Below are 16482 nucleotides of genomic sequence, written 5' to 3' on the forward strand. Positions count from 1 at the left end.
GCCTATAAAGTATTATCAATCAAAATCCAAAATCTTTTCTATATTGGAAGGAATTGCCTGTATTTGACAATGTCACCAAATTATTAAAAGAAGACACAACAACAACAACATCATTTAAGCTAGATTTTATTTAATTTTTCTGGTAGAAAAATAAACAACACTTTTACATTTTAGTACTCTTCACCCTCCTCATCTTCCTCGAATGAATCAATGCCCACTTCTTCGTAGTCCTTCTCCAGAGCCGCCATATCTTCTCTGGCCTCAGAAAACTCTCCCTCTTCCATTCCCTCGCCCACATACCAGTGCACAAAGGCTCTCTTGGCATACATCAGATCAAATTTGTGGTCCAGACGAGCCCAAGCTTCGGCAATGGCAGTGGTGTTGCTAAGCATGCACACTGCTCTTTGCACTTTGGCTAAATCTCCACCAGGAACCACAGTTGGGGGCTGGTAGTTGATGCCCACCTTGAAGCCAGTGGGACACCAGTCCACAAACTGGATGCTTCTCTTGGTCTTGATGGCGGCGATGGCCACGTTGACGTCTTTTGGAACCACGTCTCCCCTGTACAGCAAACAGCAGGCCATGTATTTTCCATGGCGTGGATCGCACTTCACCATCTGGTTGCAGGGCTCGAAACACGAGTTGGTGATCTCAGCCACAGAGAGCTGCTCATGGTAGGCCTTCTCGGCGGAGATTACCGGAGCATAGGTGGCGAGCGGGAAGTGGATACGAGGGTAGGGGACCAAATTGGTCTGGAACTCCGTGAGGTCGACGTTCAAGGCGCCGTCGAAGCGCAGAGAGGCGGTGATGGAGGAAACAATCTGACTGATGAGCCGGTTGAGGTTGGTGTACGACGGGCGCTCTATATCCAGGTTCCTCCTGCAGATATCATAGATGGCCTCGTTGTCCACCATGAAGGCACAGTCGGAGTGCTCGAGGGTGGTGTGGGTGGTCAGGATGGAGTTGTATGGCTCCACCACAGCCGTAGACACCTGGGGTGCTGGGTAAATGGCAAACTCTAGCTTGGACTTCTTTCCGAAGTCAACTGAGAGACGCTCCATCAGAAGGGAGGTGAAACCTGAGCCTGTGCCTCCACCGAAACTGTGGAAGACCAGGAAACCTTGCAGCCCTGTGCACTGATCAGCCTGTGTGGAAGAAGGGAGGGAAGTTGCATTTTAGTTTCTGTTATTTTGATCTCATTTGTAAGCAGGGCTTGACATTAACTTTTTTGCTAACAAGCCACTGTGGTTAGAGGTTTTCCAAAGTTACTAGACACTCAGCATTTTCACTGGCCACAATTTTGACATGAATACCATGGGGGAAAAACTGCCATATAGACATTTTTAATATTATCTCATAATCTGCTGTCACTTTAAGACCTGACGCACGGATCCTTTAAACTGTTACACATGCGTTTTATTTCTCAGCTGTTTACATTCACTTAAAACATAACTGACTATGTTTACATGAATACACACCAAGACCGCCATTTTGACATTATTTTGTGTGCATTTGATTGTGCAATAAGCAGTAAAAAAGAACTCAGTTTAGCATTGAGAGGCATTTTTATATGCCGCAGTTTAGGCACAAAATCTGAGGGAATGTGTAAAATTATGCGCAATTCACACAATCCCACGCCGAAATTCAAACCCTGTAACAGCGACAATATTCATCCAGAGCAAATGGAACGAGTGAGTGAGGGGAGACGGGTTTGTGTGTCAACGCACTGTCGGAAAGCGCAGCTGTTATCGTGTATCTATTCAGGTATTTCAGTATCAATATGTAGCAAAAAAATCTGTATTTTTGACAACACTACATTGCACTTAGTTTATTATTTCAGATGCCTTTTTAAAAGACTACAATTTAAAAATGCATATATTATATATAAAAAATTCAACCCGCTAAAGTGGCTAGTAGGAGTGACTGCATGCCACTGCTAAAATCCACCCGCATTTAGCGGGTGTTAATGTCAAGCCCTGTTTTTAAGTAAATGTAACACTATTTTTTCACATTACCAGTTTGCGTATGCGGTCCAGCACCGAGTCAATGATCTCCTTGCCAATGGTGTAGTGCCCACGGGCATAGTTATTCGCTGCATCCTCTTTGCCTGAGATGAGCTGCTCAGGATGAAACAGTTGGCGATAGGTTCCTGTGCGGACCTCGTCTGAAAGAATAACAGTACCATACATAGTTAGAGCAAAAAATAAATAAATAAAAGATTAAAAATATTAATACTATAATAGCATATAAATACTAATACTAAAATAACACTGTTCCTGACCTCTATCCTTCTGAGAAAAAAAAAAAGTAACATTTAATTATCAGTGATACATACTAGATTCATCCATGGTTATGCTATTATAATATTAATAATTTAGATTTAATTAAATTATAATTTTATGACAAAATAATACCATCACAGTTATGCTCTGTTAAATTCATTTTCAAAAACTTTTAGTTTGTTTATCTTCAGTCACATGTTTCCAGCCACTCATCGGTTTCCATGGACACTGACTCCATCACAGCTGTTCGTCATTAAGTTCATCACCATTGTGTATTTTAAGTTTCTCCTTGTGTACTCTTCATTTGTTCAGTATTGTTTGTGTTTTAGTGGCATGCTGTCTCAAGTGTTAGCTTCTTGTTTAAATAAACCTTGTTATTGTTTAACCTTGTTAAACCTTAAACCTTGTTAAAACTTGTTATTGTCTTTGGACTATCTGTGACAGAATACTGGACCAAGTAATGGGTTTTGCAGCTCAGATCACTGCATTGGCACAGAGTGGCCTGAGCTTTATGGACTATTTACTGCGGTTTTGCAGTCTTGCCGTCAATTCCTCCTATGACGACGAGATTTAAAAGTCTCTCTTCTGGATTGTGGCCAATTATCACCACACATACCCCTTTTCCACCAGCATGAACCAGATGCTAGTTTAGAGCCAGTGCTATTGCCAATTCAAAGATGGTTCGACTGACAAGCCTTCTAAGAATCGGTTTGCCTTTCCACGGGCTAGAGAGCCAGCACAAAGCCAGGTCTAATGTCACGGTCATGCTAGCGCGGCAGCGCCAAACACACTAGGTTTGTTCGACAGGCATCGGCTTCTCGCAGACCAATCGGACCATGACACCAAAACACCGTGAGAGAGCCAAAAGCACAAGGAGTTGCATGCTCTCCAAACGCTCCTGCAGCACTTCGATGTCACATGTCGATCGGTCCACGCAGCTCTGATGCATTTCGAACAAGCCTTCCATCAACAATGGCAGACGTTGTGTTACTATTGATGCTCATTGCTTTGCGAACCTATATCGTCATCCAAACACGGCGAATCCAAGGCATTTGTGCAGCTCACCATAATATGTATAGACAGAGATTACAATCGAGCTGTAGCTTGATTAGCTGCTATTTCAAAAATGGCTGTCACAACAAGCTTCTGTTCATCTTGTTGGTCATGGTAACCCCGCTCCCAGTCCCTGATGCAAACGGTTCTTTTGGTGCTACTTACGAACCACTTTTCCTGCTTCAGAGCTGGTGCTTTGGGTGTCAAAAGACAAAGAGACTAAGCTCTGGCTCTGAACCAGCACTTAAACTGCCTTGGTGGAAAAGGGGTACCAGTAGACCTCCCAGGCCCCAAAGGACTGAGTTGGAGGGAGGCCATCATCAGATGTCTGGAGAGGGTCTACCCACCCTGAATCATTTGTCTGTTGTTCGTCATTGCTGTTTCAAGACAGCACTGAGACGGTTTCATTGAACTGTGGGAGGGGAATTACCCTTATTGATCATGTCAAGCTTACCTCTTTCACCTTCACCTCAAAGCTCAGCCAGTCCTCCAGCCCCACCTCACTGGATGCCTGCAGCCCTTCGTACTCCCCGGAAAAGCCTTGCTGCAATGTGAAGCCTCAGGCCGTGCAACCACCAGCCTCACCCTAGCGAGAGGATCTTGTGGCTCCGCCTCTGATCCATTCGCACCACCTCAGCCCGTCGGCTTCGCCTTGGCTCCTCCCACCCTCTGCTCCACCAGATACCCTCGCCCCTGCGACTCCACCGAGTTCCCTCGTCCCACCGGCTCCTCCTTGGCCAGTCATCACTTTGCTTCAACCTCCGACTTACGAGCCTTCCGCTACACTCCATCTCTCCACCCCTACAGTTTCAGCCTCTTTCCCTCTAGCTCGGCCTCTGTCACACCGGCTCCACCTCAGTCCTCGTGCACTCTGGCTCCACCTCGAGCACCCGTCGCTGCACCATCGCCTTGGTCTTCAGAGCCTGCGGTGTCACCCTTCGGCTCTCCGTCTCCCTGGGCTCCACTTCTAACGGCTCATCTCTGTTGGTTGTCGTCTGTTAAGTCACCATCATGGCTTCTCCCTCAATCGACTCCGCCGTGGGCTTTCATTCTGGCTGTGCTCTGGGTCACCACCACCTGGCCACTCCTTCCATCATTGCCACCCTGGTCTCTCCTGCCTGTTTGTCTGCCCTCTTCCAGCCCTTCGCCTGCTCCTCGTTCGCCTCCAAAGCCTCCACCTTTGCCTACCTCGTTTCATCTCTTACGCCTTCTGAGAGGGGGCGCACTGTCACAGTTATGTTCTGTTAAATTCATTTACATAGACTTTGTTTATATTCAGTCATATGTTTCCCTGTTTAGTTTAGTTTCCCACCACTCATCTGTTTCCATGGACACTAACTCAATCATCACAGCTGTTCGTTATTTAGTTCATCACCATTGTGTATTTAAGTTCCTCCTTGTGCACTCTTCATTTGTTCAGTATTGTTTGTGTTTTAGTGGCATGCTATCTCAAGTGTTAGCTTCGTGTTTAAATAAACCTTGCTGTTTTTATTAACCTGCCTTCATCTTCATTTTTGGAATATTGTGACTAATAATAATAATAATAATAAATTATGTACTTTTTTTATATTAATAACAAAAACAAAACAATTACATTGAATTTATATTATTAATTAATAATATTATTTTATTATACTGGACCGCTCTACTCAGTATCTGTTTAGCAAAATTACTAAAACTTTAACATTAAAATGAAAAACTAAAATATATTTTTAATTTCAAAATATTAACATTTTAATAGTATATAAATGATATTAAAATAACAAGGATCTTGACCCCCATCCCTCTGTAAATAAAATGGTTTTTAATTTGCAATCAGTTTGCAAAATGATTGTTTATTGTGATAATATATGTAATTATCGATTGAACACTGCTAGCTACTTATAAATGCAACATTTTCCCTGCCCAATGAAGACTGAAATGGTTGAAAATGGTTTATTATTAATAAATGTTGTGAAAGCATTAAAGCAGTGTGCTGTCCCTTTTTATTTCTATTATAAATGCAAAGTGCTGCTTGGCTTTACAATGATTTTACTCAGTGTTAAGCTAAACATGGTAAAATGACAAATACATGACCTTTTATGGCTTGTTGCCTTAAATGTAGCACCATGACGATATTTACCAATGACCGTTGGTTCAAGGTCTACAAAGATGGCACGTGGTACGTATTTGCCAGCTCCAGTATCACTGAAGAAGGTGGTGAACGAGTCATCATGGCCACCCACTGGTTTGTGGCAGGGCATCTGGCCATCGGGCTGGATACCATGTTCCAGACAGTACAGCTCCCAACAGGTGTTGCCCATCTGGACGCCAGCCTGGCCAACGTGGACAGAGATACATTCACGCTGTGGAGAGGAAACAGATTATTAGTAACTGAGTAATGCTGCATGGCATTGCAAACATAAGTTTAGGAGGAATAAAAGTATTGTCACCTAATATGTTAACTACCAACCTTGATGGGGCATTTAACGGTCAATATGAAATCAAAAATAATTTCCAAACCCAATATGAAAATTGAAATCATATGAAAGCTTGTTTCTGCTACAGAAAAAAACAATTTGAAAGATAATTGCAACTTTTTATCTCGCAATTCCTTTTTTTTCTCAGAATTGCAAATTATAATGTCAGAATTGCAAGATATAAACTCGCAATAGCGAGAAAAAGTTCGAATTGTGAGATTTAAACTTGCAATTTAGTTTATTATTGAGTTTATATCTTGCAATTCTGAATTTCTCAGATTTGCGTGATATAAAGTCGCAATTGAGAGTTATAGTCAGAATTGTGAGAAAAAAAAACTAGCAATTGTGAGAAATAAAGTCAGAATTGCGAGTTATAGTGTCAGAATTGTGTTATATAAACTCGCAATTGTGAAAAATAAAGTTAGAATTGTGAGATATAAACTCCCAATAGTGAGAAATAAAATCAGAATTAAGAGATATAGACTCGCAAATCTAAGAAAAAGTCAGAATCGCGAGATTTAAACTTGCAATTCTGGCTTTTCTCGCAATTGCGAGTTTATATCTTGCAATTCTGAATTTTTCAGATTTCGCAATTAACGTTTTTTTATTATTCAGTGGCGGAAACAAGCTTCCGTAAAATCAGTCATGTATACTCTTTTCTGTCTTTTCTGGTAAATGTTTATCTGTTTAGCTGCTTTTCAGACTTTTGTTTTGCCCACCAGGGGGCAGAAGCAAAATAAGCAAATAAGGCTCTTAACAGTGGGAGGTAGGTTTATTACACAATGTCGGTCACAGATGACTGACACCTGCAGCTGACAGGAGTCAGGACAGAACAAAAATACTGGCCGGATCACTCAAAGCCCACAGACATGTTTGTCGCCAGTCATGGGTTTGTGTTTATCTAGATGACAACCCGGAGATAAAATCTACAGCCAGCCTTGAATTCATACTATGGCATGTTAAACACCTCTGTTTGTTTGGAAGGGGAGTTCCCTGAAAGACCCGACCTGGGAACTGTTTACGATGCGACACTTGCCACATATGGCAGACAGGCCTACTAACCCTCATGGCCGTTATTTTCTCTTCACACACACACAAGAAAAACCTTCCACAAACATTTCCTCGCTCCTCTCACACACCCTAGCAAGTCTGAAGCATGAAAAGGCTTGAGGTGTCGACAACAGCCCCAACACGTTTGTATCTGACAACAGAGCAAGCTGCACCCTAATGTGGAATTTACAGTATGTGTCCTAAAATGGAGGTTGAAAGAGTGCTGAAAATCAATGATGGAAAAAAACAAAACAATTGATTATGAAAAGAGTTGTGTTCTGGTTTTCTCTGACCATACATTACAATACATTCATGAGACAGCGGAATGTGCTGAACTAGTACTATCCAAAAATGTGGGGGCAGTTTATTTATTTTAACACTTTTATTAATCAAAGTGGCAGTAAATACAAGGATTCCCAGGGAATGCATGGACTTATAAAATGCAAATTGCAGGGATAAAAGTGTCTGCCAAAGGCATAAATGTAGGTGTTGCCATTAAGCATTCACATTTTGAAGACACCGGTGCAAAAATGAGTGTCACGTGGTTGCAGTAAAAGCGCTATGTAATGATTCAGTCCCTAAATCTGTGCCTGCGCTCCAGAGAGATGGCCTACATCAGCCTGAGAAGAAATATCCAGACTGTTTCTCCTCTGTCGGCATGACTCTTCCTCTGCATTCATTCTCCTGGGGTTGGGTCACTATTTTTACCCCACTGTCCCTTTCTGCCTATTGGTGAGTCAGTGGGGAGGGGGGTGGTACATTACACAGGCACATGGGACTGCCTAATTTGGACATGGTAGCCAGGTTAGAATTTATTTATGGGTTGTTACAGGTCATCTTTCCCCACTAGCTATTCTCCCCCCTCCAAAACCTCCACCACCAACCCATGAACCCTTTTTGCTCATCTTTTGACCCCATAGGGAGGTGATATGTTATCCTTCTGCATTTTTTCTCTCTCTTTTTCACTTCTGCAAATTCGGTCTCATAAATTTCTTAGTCTCTCAGTTTATACGGGGAAATTGTGATGTATGGCCACAGAAAAAAAAAAAAGATAAAAGATAATTGCGACTTTTAATCTCGCAATTCTGACTTTTTTCTCAGAATTGCGTGATATAAAGTCTAAATTATGAGAACTAAAGTCAGAATTGAGATATAAACTTTTTTCCTCGCAACTGTGACTTTATATATCTTCTGACTTCTCGCAATTCAGACTTTTTTCCTCGCAATTGCGAGTTTGTATCGTACAATTCTGACTTTTTCAGAATTGTGAGTTTACATCTCACAATTCTGACTTTATAACTCGCAATTGCGAGTTTGTCATGCAATTGAGAAAAAAAAAGTCAGAATTGTGAGATGTAAAGTCGCAATTAACTTTTTTTTTTTTTTTAATTCAGTGGTGGAAACAAGTTTCCATAAAAAATAGTTTGGAGACAATTATTATTTTTCCAATTCCTTGACCTTCAGCATTGGAAACTACCTAAAAGCTGTTTGGCTATTTGTTAACATAATAGTCGACATGGCCAAGTTGTTAGGAAAAAAATAAATAAAATTATTTCATAGGGTGGAGCGTTATTTCATTTTGACGAAAGATTACAAAAGAAGAAAAAAAAAAAGTTCTCTCTTTAAAATAATGTGCACGAATCCTCATTCCATCAAAATTGACCCTATTTAGTCTCAGTATTTACTTTCTAAATACATGTTAAGAAGGCAATAATTAGCCTAAAATATATTTTAAATGCACAAATTCACTTGTTCATTTAAGTGAATTTTATATTTGACTTCACCTTTAACCTTATTCTGTGTAATGATTGCAAAAAAACAAAACAAATAAGACTTATGGTTACAAAGTGTAAGGTGAGATATGACAGAGACTAAGGTTTGTTAATTGTTAACTTTACTGGGAGGCAACCGACCTCACCACATGATTTGTAAAGGAAAGAATAGAAATGCTTTTTCAGAGCTATTAGAAATAAACTACCAATTTCACATCGCAAACATGCTTTAGAGGCAACAGTCAGAAATCTTGTGAAATGTTGTGAAAGGTTTTGCTGGTGTCCAAAGCACCAAAAGACGAAAAACACAACGGCCTCAGGAGTGTGACGGTGTCCTTTAGAATGTGGGAACCATTTGTTCTTGGAATTCAGCACAAACAAACTCCTACACACACGATTCGGATATATTTTCCATGTAAAACAGGCTTGGAGATCTACAACACTCCATTGGTTGTAAACCGGGGGCGTGTTGGCACTACAATCCATTTTGCAATGTACGTAGGTTTATTACAAATGAGCATTGGCACACATTATTTCACACAATTAACCAAAGCTTGAGATTCTAGAACATTCACAAACTATGAATCAGCATACACTCTTACAGTCATATCAAACAACCCCCTTCAACCATTATTACTCAGGTCTCTTTCTGAGATGTACTTAACTCTTATTATTATTATTATTATGCATATTTGCAATCAGCATGAACATCTTTGTGTCTTTTTCTGGATCATGGGACATACTGAGGCAGGGAGCCACAGTAAAATCAAATACACACCCATAATCACACTTAAGCGCCTAAGGCATAAATCTCTCAGTAGTTTTTATAATACTGGAAATATGAAGTAACGTTAGTGGTAAAGTATGGTCAAATAGCTATAAAAATAAAAATGAACAATTACGCCACAATTTCAGTTCTTACTTTTTAAAGAAACGCAGTAAAATGGGAGAATGAGGCTAGTTGTCACAAACAATCAAAATTATGGTTGTATAAATGCTTATTACCTCTAGCAGTTTGTATGTCTTATAAATCTTTATTTAAAAAAATAAAAAAAAATCAAATGGTACGCACCTTATTTTGCTTATATGTAATTATAATTTATGAGTCATAGTTAAACTTATTTTCAATTCTCGTTATTTTGTGTTAATGTATTATTAAACTTCAAAATACTGAGTTATTAAAGCAGATCAAGCGTATGCTATGCGTATATCCTTAGCTTAGTAGGCTAACGTTAGCTGTTTCCATGCACCATGCGCACTTTGGGATGTCGCATTAAAAACGTTGGATGGAAACGCCAAGATGCGCATACATTCTTAAAAAATGCGTATAAAAATCCTACGCGCTTAACCGAGTCAGAAATGTTTTATTAGCAAAGAAAACATACGCATAAACTACGATGGAAACACATTTTCCGAATAAATTATTTGATGCGCACCAAAAAAAGACACGTGACTTTGAGATGGGACGGCATAACTGGACCAACCAGCGCGCGGACCGACTCGTTGCGCAGCATCTGAAATGCTGGTTTGGTTATATTCTGAAATGCCGGAGCAAAGTCTGTCGTGTTTTGGTATCATTACCTTTCAGAACTGTCTTACTTGGCCAAACAGTGGCATCCGCATGAGAAAGAAATATAAAATGGCCGCATTTAGTCTGCGCGCGCTTTGAGGAGTAATATATTATAGGCCTAACTGTTATATTATATATAACGTTAGTGGCTTCTCCCACTGCGTCAACTTACAGTGATATTTAACGCCAGTACATCAGGAAGTGACGATATATTTATCTTTTCGACTCACTGGTTGCTATATTCTCACATGCATATTGCAATTTTGCGTATAATATAAACGCATGACTGCTTAATATGTTTACTAACAGGCGAATAAACTTTAACACAGTAGATTTGACTATTAAAAATAATGTTCTACTCACCATTTTGCTTTGGATTTGTTTTAGATTTCGCCGGGAAATTGAAGAACACTTGTCTCTCACTGCGTACCTACAATGTGGTATGAGTGAGACAGTCTCTGGCTCATTGACAGGAGTTTGATTTTATACTACAGCAAAGAGGAGGGGCAACCTGACACTCCTATGAAACTGTGAAGCAATATATTTAGACGCAACATACATAAAACGCATGCAAAACATCACTGTTTTATGAAAAAAATAAGGGTAAATAATGTGATACATTTTGTCTATTAAGCTACATATTTTCTACAATTTATTTTTTTGCTTTTTCAAGTCAACTCATACATTTTATATACTGAATCAACCTAACAACATCAAGGTATTTTAATGTCTTAAGAAAGACAAACAGAGGAGCTTTTCTTTAAAAGCTTTAATGCAGAAAGCAGAACAACAAGATTCACAGCAGACTACGCAGCTCTAATATTTTCACATACGACACTTCCTGAATTCCCTAAGGCGGCTCACTGCAGAGCCACTGGGCGGAGCTTGACGTCCATCCCCCCCTCCGTGGAAGTAATGAGTTAAACCAGAGCCGTCGAAAAACTCTGGGTTAAACTAGACGGTCCAACCACACCTGTAATCCTATTATAACCTTATCGCTAAAGATAACTCCAGCCATTAAGTCCACAGAGGTGGAACTGGATTAGAAAAGCTCCACCCATTAGGTCCAGAGAGGCGGGGCTTGCTGTAGTGAGCGGCATTTGATTAACCCCGTAACTGCTGGTGCAATAAGGAGTTAAATCCATGCAACGTGTCATTTCAAAACAAATTTTGTAAATTAAAATAAAAATGCAAACAAAAATAAAGAATTAAAAAAAAAAAATTAAGTATGCAAACAAAAAGTAAATAACTCCAAAAGAAAAATTAAGTATATCGAGAGAGAAACAAATATGTTTGCAAACAAAAATAAACACAAAATAATAATAAAATGGAGCAAAAAATAAAGATATAATTAATTGCAAAAATCAATAGCAGCTGTAAAAGAAGCTTAAAGGGTTAGTTCACCCAAAAATGAAAATAATGTCATTAATTACTCACCCTCATGCCGTTCTACATCCGTAAGACCTTCATTCATCTTCGGAACACAAATTAAGATATTCTGATTAAATCTGATGGCTCAGTGAGGCCTGCATTCACAGCAATAGTACGTCCTCTCAAGATCCTTAAAGGTACTAAAAACATATTTAAATCAGTTCAGGTGACTACAGTAGTTCTACCTTAATATAATAAAGCAATGAGAATACTTTTTGTGCACCAAAAAACCCCAAATAACGACTTTTCTACAATATCTAGTGATGGGCCGATTTCAAAACACTGCTTCAGAGCTTTACGAATCGAATCAGTGACTCAGATCTCCTATCAAACGGCTAAACTGCTGAAATCACGTGACTTTGGCGCTCCGAGTCACTGATTCGATTTGTAAAGCTCCGAAGCAGTGTTTTGAAATTGGCTCATCACTATATTGTTAAAAAGTTGTTATTTTGTTTTTTGGCGCACAAACGTATTCTCGTCGCTTTATAATATTAATATTGAACCACTCACATGAACTGATTTAAGTATGTTTTTAGTACCTTTATGGATCTTGAGAGAGGAAATTTGCTGGCTATGCAGGCCTCACTGAGCCATCGGATTTCATCAAAAATATGTTAATTTGTGTTCAGAAGATGAATGAAGGCCTTATGGGTGTAGAACGACATGAGGGTGAGTAATTAATGACATTATTTTCATATTTTCAAAAATGGAAATTATCATTTACTAGGAAGATATTTGGAAGAATGTTGGTAACCAAGCAGATCCCCCCCCCCCACCCTCCTTCATATTTTCCCCTACCATGGTCGTCAATGGGGGGGCGAGATCTGCTTGGTTACAAACATTCTTCCAAATATCATCTTTTGTGTACAGCAGAACAAAGAAATTTATATATGTTTGGAACAACTTGAGGGTGAGTAAATGACGACAGAGTTTTCATTTTTTGGGTGAACTATGCCTTTAAGAAATTTGTTCCTATTTATCTACATTTTGCAACATGTTTTCCATGGCCATACCTACTAATTCATTTGCATCCTCCTTTTATTCTGCGTTTCAGTCAAGTGTGAGCTCTCTATACCGTTTTCCCTTTGCGCTTCACTTTTTTGTTTGTTTTCAAATTATGGCACTGTTTTGAATTCAGGGTGTAGTCAAGAAACCGGTGCGTGACCACGCCTCTCTCGAAGTACGTCATCAGCTCGAGGCATGCGATTGGATCGTGTCCTTTCATTCACTAGCATTTAAATATGCATGGTTTCGTTTTGTTAACTAAATGTGAAGTTAACGGACCCTTTTCACGGACTGTGATGACGCGTTTTAACGGTCATCAATATCGTAAATCCTGCAATTTAAAAAAAAAACATATTTATGACAATATACTTATATTACCTTTGCATCAAAATACAAAAACTTAGTTAACGGTGCTGTGAGGGTGTTTCTAATACAGCAGCTATGGGAGTGACAGTTAATGACGTCTTTCTCTCTTCTGACTGCCGTTATCAATCGCTTTCTATTTTTTTCCTATTTATGAAAGTTGTGAAAACACTAGTGAAGATTTATTTTGCTATTTGAGCAAATGGAAACACAAAAAATATATATTTCATGTATTCTCTCTTTACCCAACTATGACGACTTCCGCCTCTGAGAAACCCGGAAATGTGAAAAGGGTCTATACTAGCAGTAATTTTGAACTAGTGGAAACCGCTTCGGTTCGCCGATGTCCTCCCTCAAGTTAACACGTTTTAAGCACGAAAACAAAAACATTTTAATGCTATAAAAGTGTGAGCATTGGGATAAATAAACTGCAGATTCTGGCTGTTTCAGACAGTTTGGCCTACGGCTAACTTCAGCTGATCTCTAACGTGACAAACGCTGAGCACAGCAGCGACGCAGCACTTTTAGCATTAACCCTGTAACTGCTGGTGCAAACCACAACTAGCCTATTACCAACGGGCTGCAGTGCTACAATATATGTATTCTGGTGTGTATATATATATATATATACCGTCTTTCATGTGGTTAATTTGGTTCTGGTTGTAGCCTGTATTTCATAGAATATTTTATTTCTTTAACTTATCTAAATTATGTCATTCCTTTTGGTCTTCACCTTTACCCTAGTTCTTGTGTTTGTTTATGCTCAAAACTAAACTGCCCCTCCAGGATTTATTAGGGATGTGCCGATCGAGGCAACAATGAAGCAATGAAGCTTTTAAAACAAACCACATTTGTGCTTCGAAGCTTTTGGCACAGTGCTCTACTTCGCCATCTGGTGGTCAATACAAATTCCTACACCACCTGTGTGTCATTCAAGGATTAGTTCACTCTCAAATTAAAATTTCCTGATAATTTACTCACCCTCATGTCATCCAAGATGTTCATGTCTTTCTTTCTTCATTCGAAAAGAAATTAAGGTTTTTGATGAAAACATTCCAGGATTTTTCTCCTTATAGTGGACTTCACTGGAGCCCAAACGGTTGAAGGTCAAAATTAGTTTCATTGCAGCTTCAAAGCGTTCTACACAATCCCAGACGAGGAATAAGGGTCTTATCTAGAGAAACTATCGCTCATTTTCTTAAAAATAAATAAATAAATGCTCATCTTGAACAAGCTCTCTTCTTCTCTGTTGGAATTCCAGCAGTGTAGACACTGCTAAGTGTATTACTGCCCTCCACAGGTCAAAGTTTGAATTGTATATGACAATTTAGTTCAAACTTTGACCTAAGGAGGGCAGTAATACACTTATCAGTGTCTACACTGCTGGAATTCTAATAGAGAAGAAGAAGAGAGCTAGTTCAAGATGAGCATTTATGGTTAAAACGTATAAAATTTTACATTTTTTAGAAAATGAGCAATGGTTTCTCTAGATAAGACACTTATTCCTTGCCTTGGATCGCTGTAAACTGTCATTTTGACCTTCAACTGTTTGGGCTCCATTGAAGTCCACTATAAGGAGAAAAATCCTGGAATGTTTTCATCAAAAACCTTAATTTCTTTTCGACTGAAGCAAGAAGGACATGAACATCTTGGATGCCATGATGGTGAGTAAATTATCAGGAAATTTTAATTAGAAAGTGAACTAATCCTTTCAGATGTTTTGTTCATAGGGATGTCTGGTGAGGTTTATTTGTAAGCATGTCATTAGCAAGATGGCAGTGCTGGCAGCGCATGTGTGCAAAGTTTCCAAATTTCATTGTATTTTGCACAGAAAGACTGTTCTTCATTTTTACCCGCATTAAACTTATGTATTTTCACCTTCTAAATAAAATGTTTAATACACCACTAAATTAGGCCAATGTGATTTTTCATTGCACCATTGTTTGTGTGCAGTGGCGAAGCTATGGGTGCTCTCATTTTCCAAAATGATGATGAAATAATTTAATAAGCGATAACAATAATTAGAATAAGCATCTTATCACAATGTAGCTTTATATATTTAGTTAAAAGAATGATTAAATGCATTTTCCTTGGTCAATTGCAGTTGGTTTCATAGTTTCTCCTCTTCGTGTAAAGTCTAAATCGCCTGAAATAAGGTCAGTGGTAAATAAAGCCTCTAAAAATGTGCACGTTTTGATCTATGACATAAAACACACCAGTTATAACCCGCTTGTGATTTTTTAAAACCTTTATTGTGTCTTAAAAATGGCGGTTGCTAACAAGTTGCTAAAAGGGACTACTTCCTTTGGCGTGGACTTTAGACGTCATCATGATAAACAGGACATTTGGACAGTATTTCTCATGAAAAAGTGGATAAGTATTCATACACAGTGCAGATCATCATCAGCAAGCATGTTTTTAAATAAAGTAGTTTTCTAAATAAAGTTTGAGGAAGTTTGGTGGTGGTGACGTTGATCCGCGGCCATGGGGTGTTGTAGTCCATTTATAGCCTACTGTTAGCTTTTTATATCTGACGACTTTATTTAGGCTTCAAAATGTATTAACTTGTAAAGATCATCTTGATAGACAAAACATGTAAGTGTCATAACCCTTTGTTAAACAAAGAGCTTATTTTTTTGCAATTTTCCAAAAGTCTATGGGAAAAAATGCATAGGCTTTCGATTGAGGGAACCCGTGTGCCGCTCACTTCCGGGTTGGCCTACAAAAATACGTCATCCCTGAGGTACTATTAAAGCAATGCTCCGGTTTCATGAGAAATCGAGTCCCCCACAGGAATCGGGTCTCCTTTAGGACCCTGAGTGATTCTATTAGTTCAACGGGCTTTTAATGTTGATTAAATAATAATTTCACAGTATATAATAATACTATAATACATTTTAATAAATTAATTGCCACGATAAGTTTACACTGTCATTATTTTGAAATGTAATTGGGAACTTTATGGGATGCAAAAAAAACATACCTAATATAATGTAACTTTTAAATTTGATACATCATTGCATAGATAATACATAATGTAGAATGTAAATAATACATAAAAATACTAGGCAATATAGCTACTGTGACATACCAATATAAATGATTTCATTAGATGACCTGTTAATAATAATAATAATACGAAAAATGACAAGAATAATTAAAGAAACATATTACACAGTTATAATAACTGAAATATTTGCATATTTAACACATATATGTAGGGTAAATGTGTGGTGTATAAGCCGAGCTAGCAGGCTAATCGGGTAGATGTATGCTATGCTAGTACGTAAGCTGACTTAAAAAAACAGTAAGAATGAGAAATACTTGATTTCACAACCTATAGCTTCAGTTATATATACATATACTAGTATATGAACTGTAATTTAAAACACTTTAATGGTCATTATAACGCATTTTAAACAATATTAATCATAATGTGATTTTGCAGGAATTGTAATCAGATGCTAAAAATATCACTCAGGATCACTCAGGGTCCT

General features: G+C 38.6%; 1 protein-coding gene across 1 annotated transcript; it reads right to left on the minus strand.

Annotated features, from left to right (window-relative positions):
• Positions 1-109: 109 nt before the first annotated feature.
• tuba8l2 (tubulin, alpha 8 like 2) lies at positions 110-10709 on the minus strand. Its single transcript, XM_067403724.1, has 4 exons — positions 10550-10709; positions 5458-5680; positions 2016-2164; positions 110-1145 (listed from the first exon to the last, which is right to left on the minus strand). The coding sequence occupies exons 1-4, from the start codon at positions 10550-10552 to the stop codon at positions 171-173; spliced, it is 1350 nt and encodes a 449-aa protein (XP_067259825.1). The 5' UTR covers positions 10553-10709; the 3' UTR covers positions 110-170.
• Between the last annotated feature and the right edge of the window lie 5773 nt (positions 10710-16482).

This window comes from Chanodichthys erythropterus, chromosome 12, assembly GCF_024489055.1.
Source record: "Chanodichthys erythropterus isolate Z2021 chromosome 12, ASM2448905v1, whole genome shotgun sequence".
In the NCBI taxonomy this organism is placed as follows: domain Eukaryota; kingdom Metazoa; phylum Chordata; class Actinopteri; order Cypriniformes; family Xenocyprididae; genus Chanodichthys; species Chanodichthys erythropterus.